This window comes from Eptatretus burgeri, chromosome 3, assembly GCF_056783735.1.
Source record: "Eptatretus burgeri isolate ZD-2024b chromosome 3, Ebu_testis_v1, whole genome shotgun sequence".
NCBI classification, from domain to species: Eukaryota; Metazoa; Chordata; class Myxini; order Myxiniformes; family Myxinidae; genus Eptatretus; species Eptatretus burgeri.
This window is the reverse complement of record NC_140963.1, coordinates 117,615,334-117,632,833: the sequence shown is the minus strand read 5'-3', so window position 1 is coordinate 117,632,833 and position 17,500 is coordinate 117,615,334. Positions and strand designations below refer to the sequence as shown.

Below are 17,500 nucleotides of genomic sequence, written 5' to 3'. Positions count from 1 at the left end.
TATATATATATATATATATATATATATACACACACACACACACACACATATATATATATACACACACACATACATATACAGAGACAGACACATAAAACAACATTGGACTTCACCAGACAAATACACCTGGTGACCTTTGGAAGAAGTGACGTAACTTTCTGGTGCTGGCAATGCTATATTGTGACTTTTCTTTTCTCTCTGTAGTTGGGAGAAATTGGGGAAAGGAGGTTCGAGGGGGGATCTCCCACCCTAACTCTCTCCTTTGCACAAATGGGATGCTAACCTACTAGGTTTGTCCATGTTCTATCCTCAAAATACCAAACATCAAGCAAGGAACGAGCACGTACCATTTTTTAAAAAAAAAGTCCTTGGTATGACTCAACCAGGGTAGGAATCCAATTGCGGATCTACGAAGGCCAGCAAACTAATAGCAAAAAGCACTTTAACATTTTTTTTTCAGCAACTGCAATGTTTGTGAGGCTACAATCAAAAGAAAGACTGAATGCACTGTCTCAGTTTGGCATGACTCCATTACCTTTCACTCAACTGGATCTGATCCAGCCTGCACACAACACCACTACTCTGCATCCATAGTTTTCAATTTTTTTTCCCCTATACATTTTATAAAGAGGCCTTTGTGGGTGGGACTGCCTTGTTTGCAAAGCATCTTTTTTAGTTGCATTAAAAACCTGTTCTCAATATTACACTTCTCTTCAATCTTTCTACAATTGCAGGATTCTGTTCTAAATAATTAAAGTGTCAGGCTAACTTTAACAGAGTAGCTGTTTTTTGATTATTACCTCCATTACATTAGTGTCTGTGAGGATGGTGCATAGGTAGCATACTTACCTTTGACCTTAATGATGGTTTGATTGACTATTAACTGAGAAATTGATGCTTCACAGCAAGGGCATTGCTTCGCAAGACACAGCAGATTATGCTTCTGGGACACCCAGCTTAAAATCAGATGGATTCTAAGCTGGGTGTCCCATCTGCTATCAGCAGTTGTTGGACGTTAAAGATCCCATGGTGTCTTTTTGGAAGGGTAGATGAGCTATCGCCGGCACTGAATAAATTACAAATTCCTGCCAAGTTAAAATAGAACGTCAGCCCTGGCTATAAGCTTCGTAAAAACTTGGACCAAAATATTCCACGGTAGAGCACACAAGGTGGGAATAATTGGGGCTGTTACAGAAGATGAAGAAGAAGATAATGCTCAGTGGCTAATCCTTTGTCAGAGTTGATGTGGGATACCATTGCTTGGCAGACACGATGGCCATTCAAAAAGGACTGAATGCTTGCAGACGGGCCACCCATCCCGACATCCCTTCCAATGAACAGCTCATTGTTGCAACATCATGCCTGCAAAGCACCAGGAAGACTGTTTATAGCCGTGCCTGGAATCAAACCCAGATAAGACAGCTTGAAGATGAGTACATTACCTCCGAGGTATCTTCTCAGCTCAACGACATCAAAATTTGAATACAAGGCACCAATAGTCTCCACTCTTTCTACTTGAACTCAAAAACGATAAAGTTTTGTTGCATGTGGTCTTGTTATTTTCCTAAATAATCTGGGTTCAATTCCTTGTGGATTTGGAACTCGAATCTAAACTAGCTTCCTGGTTCTTCACAGGTGATGCATTTCATCATTGTGTCCACTTTCCTTCGGAGGCTAGGTGAAGTGGCCTATTCTGTCTGCTCGCACATGCTCGTGGATGTTAAAGATCTCACAGCATGTTTTCAAAAGAGCAAGTCACGTAATGATGAGATGGACGGACTTTGCGATGCAATTATAACAGGTTTTGTGAGGGTAAACCATGCAACATTGAAGGTAACGTATGTTTTAATCACCTCCCCGTTCACACTGCCGAGTCGAACATTGACCTCTGTACAAAATATCATTTCTCGTATCAACAGGATTGGTTAACAATTGCATTTCAATGCAAAAGCTTCTGCAAGCATACAAGAGCAGTAATGTCATCGTCAGTTGCTATGATAATTCCAAGGGACAGAGCGTCTGTCGGTGCTGCTGAAGCACATTTATGGCATGGGTTCTGCTGGATGGTTTGTCGTTGCCTTCCCAGCAGTCAGTCAGGGCAGGAATTTAGAATTGTTTCAGAGTGCTGGTGACAACTCGCCTACTCTTGTCAAAAGACACCATGGGATCTTTAACATCCACCTTTAACATGGGTCTTTAACATGGGTTTAACATCATTCTGATAGATGTCACACACACACTGGAGCCCCACTCTGGCTGTAAAACACCAGGGTGATAGTTTATCCGTGGGCTGAGATTCAAACCAAAGAGCAAGACCGGTCAAAGGAAGAGTGCGCACAACTCTAAGCTGTCCTGCCACTGCCTCCTCCCCCCACCCCCCGCCCACCTCACAATAGACATCGATACCCTGTCCTGATCTACACTGAAGAAATGCTGTGAAGTTCAAGCATCCCTATTCTGTAACACCCTCAAGGGTGAGGTTTCTTACAGTGTCAGGCTCAGCAAGTCTACAAAGCCTGAAATCACAAGCTTATCAAGCCACCCAACATCACGAGTGGCTGAATTGACAGTTGTTCAATGGACAGCACTGGCCAAAAACAAAGCATAAATTGTGTTAAGGCAAAATGATCAGCATAGATCCCATTGTAGTTGAAATCCTCGCAATAATCCAAGGCATGCCAACGTTTTTAAAATTTAACAAAACATGGGGATATATAACTATTGGATTCGCTATATATGCTCGATATCCCTTATTGTCGGGTTTTCCGTGTGTGTGTGTGTGTGTGTGTGTGTGTGTGTGTGTGTGTGTGTGTGTGTGTGTGTGTGTGTGTGTGTGTGTGTGTGTGTGTGTGTGTGTGTGTGTGTGTGTGTCTGCAACGCGAGGCTCCACAGCACAAACCAGCAAACCGATTATTTTTCAAATGGTAGTCCTTCAAAAATAGTGTGTCTATTTACTGTCATTTTTTATGAGGAGTGCCAGTTGGCAAAATACGCAATAGGAAAAATCTTGCCAGGCAGAGGAACAATTGTATGTGAACCAATATGTCTTGGCAATGAATCTTCGTCGGTGGATCGGTCAGAATGAAAAGCATCGTATCCAGTGCTTCGATCCTCGCGAATCCCTCGTCGCCTACCGGCTTGTCTTTCTATGTATCTGTCGATCGAAAAACGACTAAATGTCAGTGTGTGTCAGTCAGTGTGTCTCCTCCATCGCTCTAAAACCATGAAACCCAGCAGCCTAACACTTTGCATGCATACGAAGGAACTCCAAGGGAGTGCATGAGTGTAAACTGGGTGTTTGGGTTAATTTAAACCACCCATTTTGAAGATAATTAACGGCTTTATTTAATTATCCTTTATCAAGGCTCAGGCCGCAACGGTTTCTTAACAATCAAGTGCTAAAATGTTTTTTTCACTGTCCTCACTCATATCACCGAATGTCTGATCTTCATACCTATGAATCACTGCATACATCGCTTTTTTTTTAAGTGATATAGTTTTCAAATTAGGAGCTTGAAGCGATTTAATGCAATTATAAATGTATGATGCGATTTTCCACAATCTGCTCTCACAGACTAATGAATGTATATAATCAAAATATAATTGCTGTTTTGAGGATCGGATCACATGGAAAAAAATAACTCAAAATCTGGAGTGAAATCTGAAAATGTTAAGAAAAAGCGATGTTCATTTGGTTTTTGCGGGGACATCCCCATTAGCAATCGCTAGCTATCATTTGCCAAGCCGGCCGTTCCTCATCAACTGTTTCGTTGGAGTACCTGGCTGAGTGCTTAAGCCACTTGGCAAGCACCAAACAGTAGATAGCCGTATTACGCACATAGTTCGTGTGCTGATCCGGAGGGTAGTTTGCTCCTAACACGAAAAGGTACATTGACAGCACACGTGCATATTGTATAATTCGGTAGCTTTGGATTTGTAAAGGGACTCATTGTGGGTGTGTGTGTGTGCTCGCATGCTTGGTTACATGTGTGTGATGCGAGAGATTAGTGGGATTCACAAGAGCGTGGACCAAACTCACACCCAGGCCCATGGTGTGAGGTGTGTGGTGCATGGCGCCATGGAGGAGGTTTCAAATTTTATCTTGAGCAGCGTCCTCCTTTGTCCTTGCGGATGTTTCTAAAGCAATTGGCTATTTTATATGAATTGGGTGTGCTTTAGAAAGATTATATTATTTCTCTTTGGAAGTTTGAAAGCAAAATATATTTGATAACACCTGATTTCCGAGTCGTTTCTTGATTTCCGAGTGGAACTGTAAGGGTTCTACAGGGGGGTTGCTCCCCAAAATATGTATTTTATTTCTTTTCTGAAACCACACACACAATTTTGATTAAACTTGACCACAACCTTTAAGGCCCAGTCACACCTTGACGTTTTAGCCATGCTTATACCGATTTTTGAAAAATTTGTCAAAAACGCTGGCGCACGTCCAATATGTTATGGGTAAGTTTTGGAAACATTGAGAGCACGCTGAAAAACACTGCCATACGTCGTAGTACGCTGGCTTTCATCGTTGTACTTTGCGGTTGTCCTCAAATTTTAGCATGCTTGAAATTTTACGACTTATGCCAGCGTATGACTCAGAAGTTCCGCTACGCTGGCCATAAGTTTTAGGTACGTTATGCGATCGTTGACACACGTCGATACACGTTACTTGTAAGTTACTCACAAGTCGAAACACGTTGAGGTAATGTTTAGCGTACCCAAAACTTATTTCTAACCTACGAGTAACGTGTTGTAGGCACGTTACGCGATCGTTGACACACGTCGACACACATTACTTGTAAGTTACTCATAAGTCGAAACACGTCGAGGTAATGTTTAGCGTACCCGAAACTTATTTCTAACCTATGAGTAACGTGTTGTAGGCACGTTACGCGATCGTTGACACACGCCGACACACGTTACTTGTAAGTTACTCATAAGTCGAAACACGTCGAGGTAATGTTTAGCGTCAGTGTTCCAGACTCCATGTTTTTTTTTGTTTTTTTTTTCTTCGGCATGACGGTGATGTTGACACTTCGATTTCTAGTGCGGTAAAAATATAATATAATTAATAGGCTGCCGCTCAACAATTTAAATCATAACCGCACTAGAAATCGAAGTGTCAACATCACCGTCATACCGAAAAAAAAAAAACAAGCAGTCATAGACTGGTACTTACGAAATCGTCAACTTGACCTCTGACCTTGTCTAATAAAAGCTGTCTCCAGAGAAGGTAGCGACGCAAACCCTAAGTTTCTCCAATGATTCTGTACCAAACCATCAAAAAATCGAATGTTTTGGATGTTTGACCTCACTGTGACCTTGACGTTTGACAGATTTTGACCAAAATATAATCAGCGCTTGCCATCACCCTCCCGAATCACGTGGTGTAATGTGACATTGGTAGCTTCTTCCGTTCTCGAGTTATCATTTTTTGGATGTTTGACCTCACTGTGACCTTGACCTTTGACCGATTTTGACCAAAATCTAATCAACACGAGCCATTACCCTCCTGAATCACGTGCTGTAATTTGACATTGGTAGCTTCTTCTGTTCTCGAGTTATCTGTACCAAACCATCAAAAATCGAATATTTGACCTCACTGTGACCTTTGACCGATTTTGACCAAAATCTAATCAGCACGAGCCATCACCCTCTTGAATCACGTGGTGTAATTTGACATCAGTCGCTTCTTCCGTTCTTGAGTTATCGTGCCTACAAACAAACAAACAAACAAACAAACAAACAGAAACAGAAGTCATCAATATACTTAAGAATTCTTTTGATTTCGTAAGTAACAAAGAGAAACGGAAGTCATCAATATACTTACGAAATCTTTAGATTTCCTAAGTAACAAAAAAAAAAAAAAACATGGAGTCTGGAACACCAACGGGTTCCTCCTGTGTGAACCCCATTTTTATATACCAATTCCCCTAAACACTGCCAATACGCCATTATATGGTAGTTGTAAGTTAGAAACACGTTCATTTAGTTCTTTGGTCGTCCGGAAGACGTCAATCAAATACGTCGATACACGTCAATGTGCGTTGGAAATACGTAAGGAATTGGTTCAAACCACATTACTCATAAGTAAGAAATAACTTTCGGGTACACTAGACATTATAGCTCGACGTGTTTCGACTTGTGAGTAACTTACAAGCAACGTGTGTCGACGTGTGTCAACGATCGCGTAACGTGCGTACAACTTATGCCCATCGCATGCGGAACGTGTGAGGCATATGGCAAGTACGTCGTAAAATGTTTAACACGTTTAAAAGTACAAGACGTACTCCACTTACTACGACGTATGATACCGTACTTTAGCATTCTATTCACGTATACCAAACTTACCCATACCGTATTCGACGTGCGCCAGCGTTTTAGACGCATTTTTCAGAGGTCGGCATACGCTGGCAAGATCGCCAAGGTGTGACTGCGATGTTGACACTTCCATTTCTCCGGCGGTTATGATTTGAATCGTTGTGCGGTAGCCTTTTAATAGGCTACGCCACGTGATCGTCGGCGATACGTGCAGCACGCTATGCATAAGTTAGACTATCATTGGGCATACGTTGTGAACGCCAACAACAGGCTAAGCATTCGTTGGTATCAGTTATCTATAAGACAATGAAACGTTCTGTGTCCGTTACTGATATGTTATGCATACGACCACCTCATTATGAATACGTCCGAATCTTTAAAAAAAACATCAAAAGTTCAACGTAAGCCAGCGTTTTATATACATTTTGATACGTTGCCATTGCTGGCTAAAACGTCAAGGTGTGACAGGGCCTTTATCACACATGATGTACCATGGTTTGTTCATGGCATAAAAAAAGCTTCCATCGGTATTTACTTTCTTCTCTGTTATGTATTTTGTGGGTCATCCATGCCTACCAGTGGTTGCCTGGTTATCTTATCCAGCCACTACCAGGTGAGTGCCCAGGGGTTTATCTTACCCCGATGTTGAATATCTCTGTTTCTTAACCATATGTTTATTAATATCATATCTTACCCCTATGTTTATTGCCCCAGGTATATCTCTGTAAGGTTCTTTGTCATCATTCCTGTAGGTCCAGCTATCACTGGTACAACTTTGGTATTCTTCAGCTTCCAGGATCTTCTCGCTTCATTCTTGAGGTCTTGGTGTTCGGTCATTTTCTTGATTTCTGCATCGCTTCGTCCAAAATCACTGTTATTAGCACTTCAATCAGCAATGCCTTCTCTTTTGTTTGTACTTAAATATGATATCTGGTCGCAACACTTTGTTTTCGATGTTCACACTCGATGGGATCATTAGTTCATACGTGAGTGGTCGGTACTTCCATGTTTTCAGTGATTGCTTTTGGTTTATGTTCCCACAAATTTTCTGGAACTGGGACATCAAAGTTTTTGCAGATGTGCCAGTGGATTACATAAACTCTGTTGTATCGTTGTGTGTAAAGCTGTTCTGATATGAGTTTTTTGTGTGTGTGTTTGGTCATGAAGCACAACATATCATTCTCTTTACTAACCCCACCTCCACTCTATATCTCTATATATATCTCTATATATATCTCTATATATATCTCTATATATATCTCTATATATATCTCTATATATATCTCTATATATATCTCTATATATATCTCTATATATATCTCTATATATATCTCTATATATATCTCTATATATATCTCTATATATATCTCTATCTCTATATCTATATCTATATCTATATCTATATCTCTATATATCTCTATCTCTATCTCTATCTCTATATATCTCTATCTCTATCTCTATCTCTATCTCTATCTCTCTATCTCTGTCTATCTCTCTCTCTCTCTCTCTCTCTCTCTCTCTCTCTCTCTCTCTCTCTCTCTCTCTCTCTCTCTCTCTCTCTCTCTCTCTCTCTCTCTCTCTCTCTCTCTCTCTCTCTCTCTCTCTCTCTCTCTCTCTCTCTCTCTCTCTCTCTCTCTCTCTCTCTCTCTCTCTCTCTCTCTCTCTCTCTCTCTCTCTCTCTCTCTCTCTCTCTCACACACACACACACACACACACACACACACACACACACACACACACACACACACACACACACACACACACACACACACACACACACACACACACACACACACACACACCTCCCTCCTGCAGTGTATTATAACGTTTGGTGAGGCATAGCTCTCCCCACCTCCTCCCCCCACCCCCACTGCCTCACTCTACCCCCCTTCCTAGCTTCCCCTCCCTTCTGCATTCTCTCTCTCCTCTCTCTCTCTCTCTCTCTCTCTCTCTCTCTCCCCTCCCTCCCCCAACCCTTAATAACCTCGCCAGCGAACTGATGGGTTGTATTTCCCAGTACTGTGTATAATAAATGTCAGTGTGTGTCAGTCAGTCAGTGTGTCTCCTCCATAACTCCAAAACCATGAAACCTAACGGCTTGGATCTTTGCATGCATACTAAGGGAACTCCAAGGGAGTGCATGAATGAAAACTGGATATTTCGTTAAAGTTAAACACCCCTTTTGAAGATAATTAACTCATCTCATCATGAAAAAACAAAAACAGGCTTATCCTTGGTCAGCCTGCTCTCCCTCGCAGGAGTCTTAAGCCACTATTTGTTTCTGCTTGCTCAAAAAATGTCTGTTGTTTCTCCAGAATGAAATAATCAATAAAACCTGCATATTAAAAGAATTTCAGAACGAATGCTTTACTGGGGAGTGATAACGTGACTTTTGGGCCACAGTGCACAATAAATGAGGAAATTTAACAATATGGAGATGAACCTGCTGGGAAACTCTCCTCTGAGGAGTGATCAGATAACAAGACAGGGCAAATTCCAACAGTGCACACAGCTATCATGGAGTATGGTAGAACTACATATGGAGGGCTGGCATGGGAAAATTAACAAGGTTTGCCTGAGTGCAGTGAAGAGAGAAATTGTGTGAGCCGAGAGCAATAATCAGGCAGCCCTTCATGATGGGGAACTCACCGATGCACTGATTCCATTGGTAATGTTGCAGGTAGCCATGCGGGCAGGAACAGCGAAAACCTCCCATCATGTTTTGGCAGCCGTGTTGGCACTGGTGGTTCCCATCACATTCATTCACATCTACACACAAGGATGAGCTAGAATTGGTGGGTTTACAAGTTGCATCACTTTAGTTAAAAAATAAACAGGTTGATGACTCATCCATTGGGGAATTTGTGACAAATTTCTCGATGCTACAATGACTGGCCCACAGGAGCAACCACGAAATTACGTCAGACGAATGAGCATTCTCACAAGTCCAAATGCTAACACCTCGCAGTTCCTCTTCATTTGGTATCGTACCTTGGCAGTCCACCCCGGTACCATCGAGGGAGAAACCCCGTTGACAATCACAGGAGAAGCTTCCTGGGGAATTCTGGCAGACACCTCGTGTCCCGCAAAGAGATGGCTGGCTTACACACTCGTTATTATCTGCACAGACAAGAGTAAAAATGGTTAAATAAAATTGGCAGATAAATTGGCTACAGTTGGCAACAACTGCTCATCGGATTGCGACAAAATTTTCACCATAGTTGCAACCACTCATGAGAATGTTTTAATGGTAATTATGACATCATAGGTCATGTGGTGTGGCAACCATGTTGGTAAAACGGAAAAACTTTGGACCTCTGTATCTCTGAAACCACACCAAGGGAAAAATTGAAACTTGGCACATGGCAAGACCTCCTCATGGGGAATAAGTGTGACTTTTTATGATGTCATAGGTGCCTTCGTTATGACGTCATAATTGCATATGCATCACACTACATCTCATCAGTATGAAAATTGAGGGTCATCTCGGGATAAAATGGTTGACAGAAGAAAAAAAAAAAAACCTTCAAAAACCTTCTCTGAAGTGGCTGAACAGATTGAGGCGAAACTTTACAGGTATGACCGCCGATCCATGAGGAACAAAAGTTTCACAAATATGACGTCATAGGTTACATGGTTTGGCAGCCATATTGGATTTACCCGAAAACCTATTCAAATCTTCTTCTCAAGAATGGCTGGACAAATTAAGGGGAAACTTCACACAAATATTCCCCAAGCCATGGGTGTACAAGTTTAAGGAACAATTGTGAGGTCACATGGTTTTGCAGCCATATTGGATTGAAGAAAAATATTAAAGAATGTATTCTCTGGAACCAATCAACATTGCTTAATCAATCAACATGAAACTTCACATTTATGATCGAGTCGTGATGGGGAATACATGTTTTAAATTTCAACTGAATCGGATGCATGATCTGGCAGCCAAAATTATTTAGTTTTTTGATGTGGTTTTTCATTTATTTTTCTTTTTTCTTTTTAATAAAGCACACTTGGCTGTACCTGGATGGGTTTGAGGGTAGAGGAGTAGTAGCTGAAATGTGAATCCTATCCAAGTTCTTCCTGATGACTTCATCTTTGCTTTTTGCTTGTTTCGGTTCCTTCTGATTACTCCAATGCATGACTGGTACTGATTTGATTTGAATATATTTTAATCCAATTCCAAATTCATTGGAATAATGAATAATAATTTGAAAAAACGTCATGGGTCAGGGTCAGATGTCCGATCAAGGCGGGATGTCTTGGTACCCAGTCATCACTGCCAGCAGTTACAAAGTGGCAGTTCTAATTATGTCTCTTATTAATTACATAACACACTGGTACACAAACGCCACACAAAATACACTAAAGCAGTCCTGACGAGGGTCTGCAATCTCTCACTGCTCTTTTTCTTGTTTTAATTGTGATATCATGGTAAAATTATCCCAAAGCAATGCAGAAGTGACATTGCCACACAGCTTCAAAGACTTTCCACAATAAGAGTTTTCCTTAAGAGGCCTATTCTTAAGTTGCAGGCACCTAAGTAGCATTGGTACAGGTCAGCAGAGGACCGGGGTCACATATCCATATGATTTTTGTTTGCCAGTTCATTCATAATTAGAAATATATCTATATATATATATATATATATATATATATATATATATATATATATATATATATCTACATATCTATCTATCTACATATCTATCTATCTACATATCTATCTATCTACATATCTATCTATCTACATATCTATCTATCTACATATATATATATATATATATATATATATATATATATATATATATATACATATACATATATATATACATATACATATATATATATATATATATACATATACATATATATATATATATATATATATATTTATATATATATATATATATGTGTATATATTGTTGCGGGCCGGGGGTCGGTGGCGAGAACGATCACTAGGTGGGGAAAGCTACGTCGTCTCCACCAGACTCCCCGGAATTGTAGGCCGTCGCTCCGGATAACGGCGGGTCGCTGAACCAACCGTGGTGGCCAATATTTCAACCGCGTCACGTAGGGTCTATTTGTCTCTAACCAAATTACCTAATTAACTACGCGATTTCGACTACCAGGGAAACCACGCCCTCGGCACGTCTTGCTCCAACCGGGTCACTCTACCGACTGCGGTAGAGTTCCAACTACCGACTACCAACTCCGGTTCGGGTGCAACCGAGCGGAAACTGCCAAAGCTATGTTTGCTGGAATGAACGGATTATCGTGTATAAAACCCGCCTAAACTCAGATCCGAACCATGCTGGACCAATGCAAGAAGGGACGGAAACGGACTGGGAACATTTCTGTGATGATTTATTTACAGTAAATGAAGACACAAAGCAAGACAACGCAAATATGCAAGCAAGGAATATTTACAATGATCCAAAAACACTTGTTCAGTTCTACTTACAAGATGGGGCTACACACAGACACACACACAAATGAAAATAAACCCAGAGTTCTTTATTGGACCCTCGCAGATGAGGAGAGAGACGAGCTGGGGGTCAGAGTCCGGCTGGGTACCTGACCGTCGGAGGAAGGGGGTGCTCCGTGATGCGGCACCTGGCAAAGGTCGTTGGTTTGGTCCCCAGTCGCACGTGTGGGACTCGTGGTTCGTGGCGGAGCTTAGGTGGTGAATAGCAGGGTCCATGGAGGGCGGTCAGGGTCGCTCTTTCCTTTCCTTGTAGAGGGCCAGCAGAGACACGTTTGCCACCTTCACGACCTTCTGCTCAACCCTTCGCTTCAAAAGAACTGCACGCTCCTCAACAACAACAACAACCCTGTCGAAAACCTCCGAACAACCTTCATAACAACCCCTTCGTAACAACCCCCAAAAAAACACCTCTGACTCAGAGAGTGCTCGGGAATTTATGGACCTTCCTCAACGGGGTGGGGCTCGCTCGAACAGATGTCACTCCCCGCCCTGATTGGGCAGGCTCCCATGGACTCGCCCTTCCTGGGCGGGATTTCGGCTCCTGCCGGGAAACCCCACCCACTCTTCCACGTGGGTTCGTACTTGTCGAGCAACAGTATCAATGTTGCAAAGGTTGTCGTGAAAGAGTTACAATGTTTGTGGGAGCCGAGAAACCGGAACCGCGAGATCTTGCCTTGGCACATCAGGATGCGAGAAGGCAGCTGGTTGGTGGATCATGATGGGCCAAGGGGTCATGCAGATGGGATGGTAGTTAGACGGCTTGTTAGATGCAACAACCCAACTAAAACAAATCGCAACGCACACCTTTGATTCTCCCACTAGACAAAAGGAAGGGGTTCTGACTACACACATACTTAATGACATAACTGACTTTTGGGACATAACTGACTATATATATATATATACATATATATATATATATATATATATATATATATATATATATATATATATAAATATATATAAATATATATACATATATATACATAAATATATATACATATATATACATATATATACATACATATATATATATATATATATATATACATATATATACAAATATATATACATATATATACATATATATACAAACATATACATATATATACATACATATATATATATATACATATATATATATACATATATATATAAATATATATATATAAAAATATAAATATATATATATATATATATATTGTTGTGGTTACCAAATTCGCAAACCACCATTCAGGTCCCTTAGGTGAGATATCTCGGTAAGTACATGTGTAGTTAGGCCCAAACCCGTTGTCTAGTGGGAATACATGTCATTTATGCGTGCTGCGACTCTTCAGGATAGCCGTTTTTCTTTTGCTATCTTTATTTTGGACCAACCGCCATGATTACCACCACAACCACAACATCAACCACCAACCACAACATCAACCACCAACCACAACGCCGCTTCACCACAACCGCCACGACCTTCCCGTCACACCTCGCAACCGTCGCATCGCCACCGTTCTTGCCCCGCTGTGGGTACCGGTGTTGGACTCGTGCAGGGCGCGCGCCGAACAGCGTGTACAAAATCACGGATTTTGTGCTTCAAAAACGGATCAAAAACGACACGCCCACTTTTTGCCGTCCAATCGGTGAGCGAGGGGCGAATTGGCCCCGCCCCCAGGGTGATCGATATATGCAAATTTATGGATCAAAAAGCCTTCACGCCCACTTTTTCTCGGGCCAATGGGGAGCGAGGTGAAAGGTCGAAGGGAGGGGGTCAAAGATGAGAGGGCGAAGCTACGGGGCTGATAAAAAGGACCGTGTTCGTCAGTCCAGAGAGTCCAGAGGCGGAGAGTAGGAGAGTAGGAGAGTCGGAAACAGAGAGTCAAGACTTCGCGGGCGGTGGAAGGAGCTGGTCGTCGTGTGCGTTGGAGTCGGAACGGAGGGGACGGAGCTGTGGAGAGGCGGCGAGGGCGGACGAGGGGGTGCTCGCGTCGTGCAGGGAGCTGCACCCCAGGGAGGCCGACAGCGCGACCTGGCCGAGGTGGAGACGCTCGTTGCGGGGCAATAAAAATCCTCGATACCCCGAGCATCAGCAACCCCCTCCTGTTTCCCCCCCGCGCTGAGATAGTGCGACCAAGGGGGCCCCTTTCCCACCCCCTACCAGACACTGTCCGCGAGGCCCGCGGAGTTGAGGCACCATCGCCGCTCCGCGTCTCATCACCAGACGGGTAGGCGCGACCCGGTCTCGGCCTCAGGCCCGCCTCATCCTTGAGGGTATTCTTTTCCTTGGTTTTGGGTATGTGTTGTCGGCGCCGTCTGTGAAGTAGAATTGTATAAGTGTTGCCGTGTGCTCGGTAGTCGGTATTAGCTCTGCATTGTGTTTTCGCTTTTACATTTGCTTTTTGTGTAAATTACATTGTGTCTTTTCTGTGTGCATTTGGTGGATTTGTATATGTGTGCTCCCGTGTGCCGCGAATAAATGTGCTTTGTGTTGAACTGTTTCCCGCTTCGCTTCGTCTTTTCCTCTATTGAATCCCCATCTTGCTTCACGTAAAGGGTTGGTAGTAGGCTGAATACGCCCGATAATTAATCGAACCGTCGAGGTCGACGATAACACCGCTCGGTTATTCTGATAGTACGGAACGGGTCGCTTAAGTGGCCCGTGTCCGAAGTCGACCTGCGGCGAGGTGCGATCGCCCGGTCTACCCTCCGCGTGGGTACTTAGGTAGGTCGAATTTGGCGAGCAACCCTATCCCACGCGGGGGCTGATTGGCTCGATCGCGGTGAGACCGAAAGGTCCACCCGTGACTGGTTCCCGGCGTTAGTCCGAGAGGGTCACGACTGGATTGTCCGTCCGGTGGGCGACGTGCCGCGATTCGAGTTACGTGGCCGTCAGCACGCCGGCGGGCGCGAAATACCGCAACACTGGTGTCAGGAGTGGGATACAAATTCATCGCCCTCCTCGCGGCACTGGTATTGGAGAGCGGGACAACAGGCTCTCCTGTCTCCAGCGAAATTCACAGGAATCGGTCCAGGGGTGAGAGAAGCGACCCCCGATTCCCTCCAAATTACGAGCGAGCAAATTAACCCTTTAAGAGAAGCAAGATGGCGTCTCAAGGCGAGCGGGAGCCGGGGGTATTAGAAATGGATGTAGAATGTGTAGAATCCATGGTCCAGGATGGAATCCCCGAGCAGGAAATGTTGATTGTGCAGGAACACGGACTCGCCCAACTGAACCCAGAGCCCGAAATGGGTGCGGCAGCGGCCGCGGTGTATGACACCTCCCCCCCCTCCTCTCCACCAAAACCCTTCCCCAAACCTTGCCGAAACGGCTCAGCTGAGTGCATTCGACATGGCCCAGCTATGCGCCATGCTGGCGGCAATGATCGAAAAAATGGATACAAATACAAATGAAGTGAAAACGACGATGGATGCGAATACACAGCAAATGAGGGAAGAGATGAAAGAGCTGCGGGGTGAGACGCAGAACATGGGAATGAGCCTAAAAGGAAGCTTGGAAGAACTAAAAAACGAAATGAAAAAGGAAGTCGACACGATACGAGCGGAGGTGACCGGGTTAAAAGAGAAAGTAAAAGGAGTGGGAGTCGCAATGGAAGAAAGTAAACAAGAGAGGGTAAACGAAATAAAGACGGTGGTGGGAAAAATAGACAAAGTAGGAAAAGGATTGGGAGAAGTAAAGCAGGGACAAGACCAAATAAAGGAGGAAATAGGGAGGAACACGACGGCGATAGAGGAATTAAAAAGAGAACAAGGGAAAATAAAGGAGGGATTGGGAGCCGTGAAGGAGGACTGTGAGAAAAGACATCGGGAAATGACAGACAAAGTTGAAAACCTGCGAAAGGAGGTAAAAGCGGAGACACAGAAAGGATTAAAAAAGGTGACGGAGGAATGTAGAAAGAGACATGAGGAGGTAATTAATGAAATGGAGCGGAAAGCCGGAGAAAAGACAGAGGAACTGGGGGAACAGATAGGAAAAAACCGGGGCGAGACAGAAGAGCAGTTTAGGACAACGAGGGAGGAAATATCCAAGACAAATAAGATGGTGACACAGGTACAAGGGGAGGTGGAGCAAATAAGAGAAAAAGTCGGGGAACTGTCGTTAGGAACGATAGGGGAGGAAATAAATGGGGTAATAAAGGGAAAAATGGAGGAAATGGAGAAGAGACTGGCGGATAGGGTGGAGGCCCGGTGTGAGAAGCAGGGTGGCTTCCTTCGGGAACAGGGGGAGAGGATATACTCCCTCGAGGCGGATCGTGCCCAGGTGGGGCCGGTGTCACAAGGCGGAGCAGGAGGCTTGCCCGATGCGGGGGTGAGCATGCCAAGCTTGGGGAGGGTAGAGACCGCGGGGTCTTTTGGCCTAATGGGGGTACCCAGAATGACTGTTCCAGGGGGTGTGCGGAGTGTGAGTCCAATGGCTTGGGAGAGTAAGCGGGACGACGCGGGGCACGGACAGACGCAGACAAGGGTGGTGGAGCCCCCGGGCAAATGGCTCGGACCCTGCGGGAGTGAGGCACCATTGGGACTGGGGAGGTACACTCCTCCCGGAGTCCCTAGGGAACGGGAGGAGACCTCGAAAGAACCGAGGGTGCCGCTACCCCCGTACGATGGCAAGACGGACTTGAGGGCGTATATGGCCCAGTTCCAGTGTGTTGCCAGAGGCAATGGCTGGAACGAGGTGCAGGGTGTGGCACAACTCACAGCGGCCCTGCGTGGCGTGGCTTTGGAAGTCCTGACCACGGTACCCAGTGAGGGGGCGACCCTGGAGGATCTCCATTCGGCCCTAAAAACCGATTTGGCATGGACCAGCAGAGCGAGCTTGTTAAAGCTCAGCTCAACGGGCGCAAACGACGTCCCCAGGAATCGCTGGGAGAATTGGCACATGACATTCGCCGCTTGGTGGGGATCGCGCACACCAACATGCCACCGGAGTACCGGGAGGAGATTGCCCTGGACCATTTCCTTCGAGCAATAGGGGGCACCGATGTCGGAGCATTGCTCACCGTATGGCGCCCGGACAACCTCCAGAAGGCGGCTGATACTGCTGCCTGCTGGGAGGCAGCCAGAACACCATTGGGAGGGGCTGGGCGCCACGCGGTGGCAGTCCGACAGGTGGACCCCGTGCACGACAGTGCGCTGGGAGCCGGGGCAACCCTGGGCGACCAAGCGCGAATGGAAAGGATGGTGCAGGGCATGTTCGACCGCCGGTTCGGGAGACCTGTGGAGAGGCGGTCGGGCCCGGGAAGGGCGGGAGATGGGCCATCGGGGAGTACCCGAATTCGGAATGGAGGGGGGTATAATTCGGCGTACTGGAGGCAAACACCTTACCAGAAGAGGTGTTATAATTGTGGCGCAGGGGACCACCTGCAGCGGAGGTGCAACGCCCCGCGCAGGGAAAGGCCCCCGCGAAGAGAAGAGCCACGGCCCCCTAGACCACCAACTCCGCCCCGGGTCAATAGGGATAGCCAGGCCCAACCATCACCCCCCCACCAGTCCCCGGGAAACTAAGAAGTGCCGAACATGTAGGGCCGTGTTCGGCAGACTCGGACGGAGAAGAGCCCTCAGAACTGCGACAGGTCATCAGTTGTGGCCAAATTGGCAAAGGTAGCTTAACAATTCGGTGCAAGATTGCCGGCGTAGGGGTAGACGCCGTGGTGGACCCAGGAGCAAGCGCCACGATCATCA

At 44.9% G+C, this 17,500-nt stretch overlaps 1 protein-coding gene across 1 annotated transcript in view; it reads right to left on the bottom strand.

The window, feature by feature from the left end:
• The window catches only part of LOC147030806 (fibrillin-2-like), a 332,975-nt gene that overhangs the window by 20,227 nt on the left and 295,248 nt on the right, over positions 1-17,500 (bottom strand). The window contains exons 61-62 of the mRNA XM_085875239.1: positions 9,316-9,444; positions 8,974-9,093 (exon numbers count right to left, since the gene is read on the bottom strand). Of these exons, the coding sequence (XP_085731365.1) occupies positions 8,974-9,093; positions 9,316-9,444 (249 nt within the window). The remainder of the gene's footprint in view (positions 1-8,973; positions 9,094-9,315; positions 9,445-17,500) is intronic.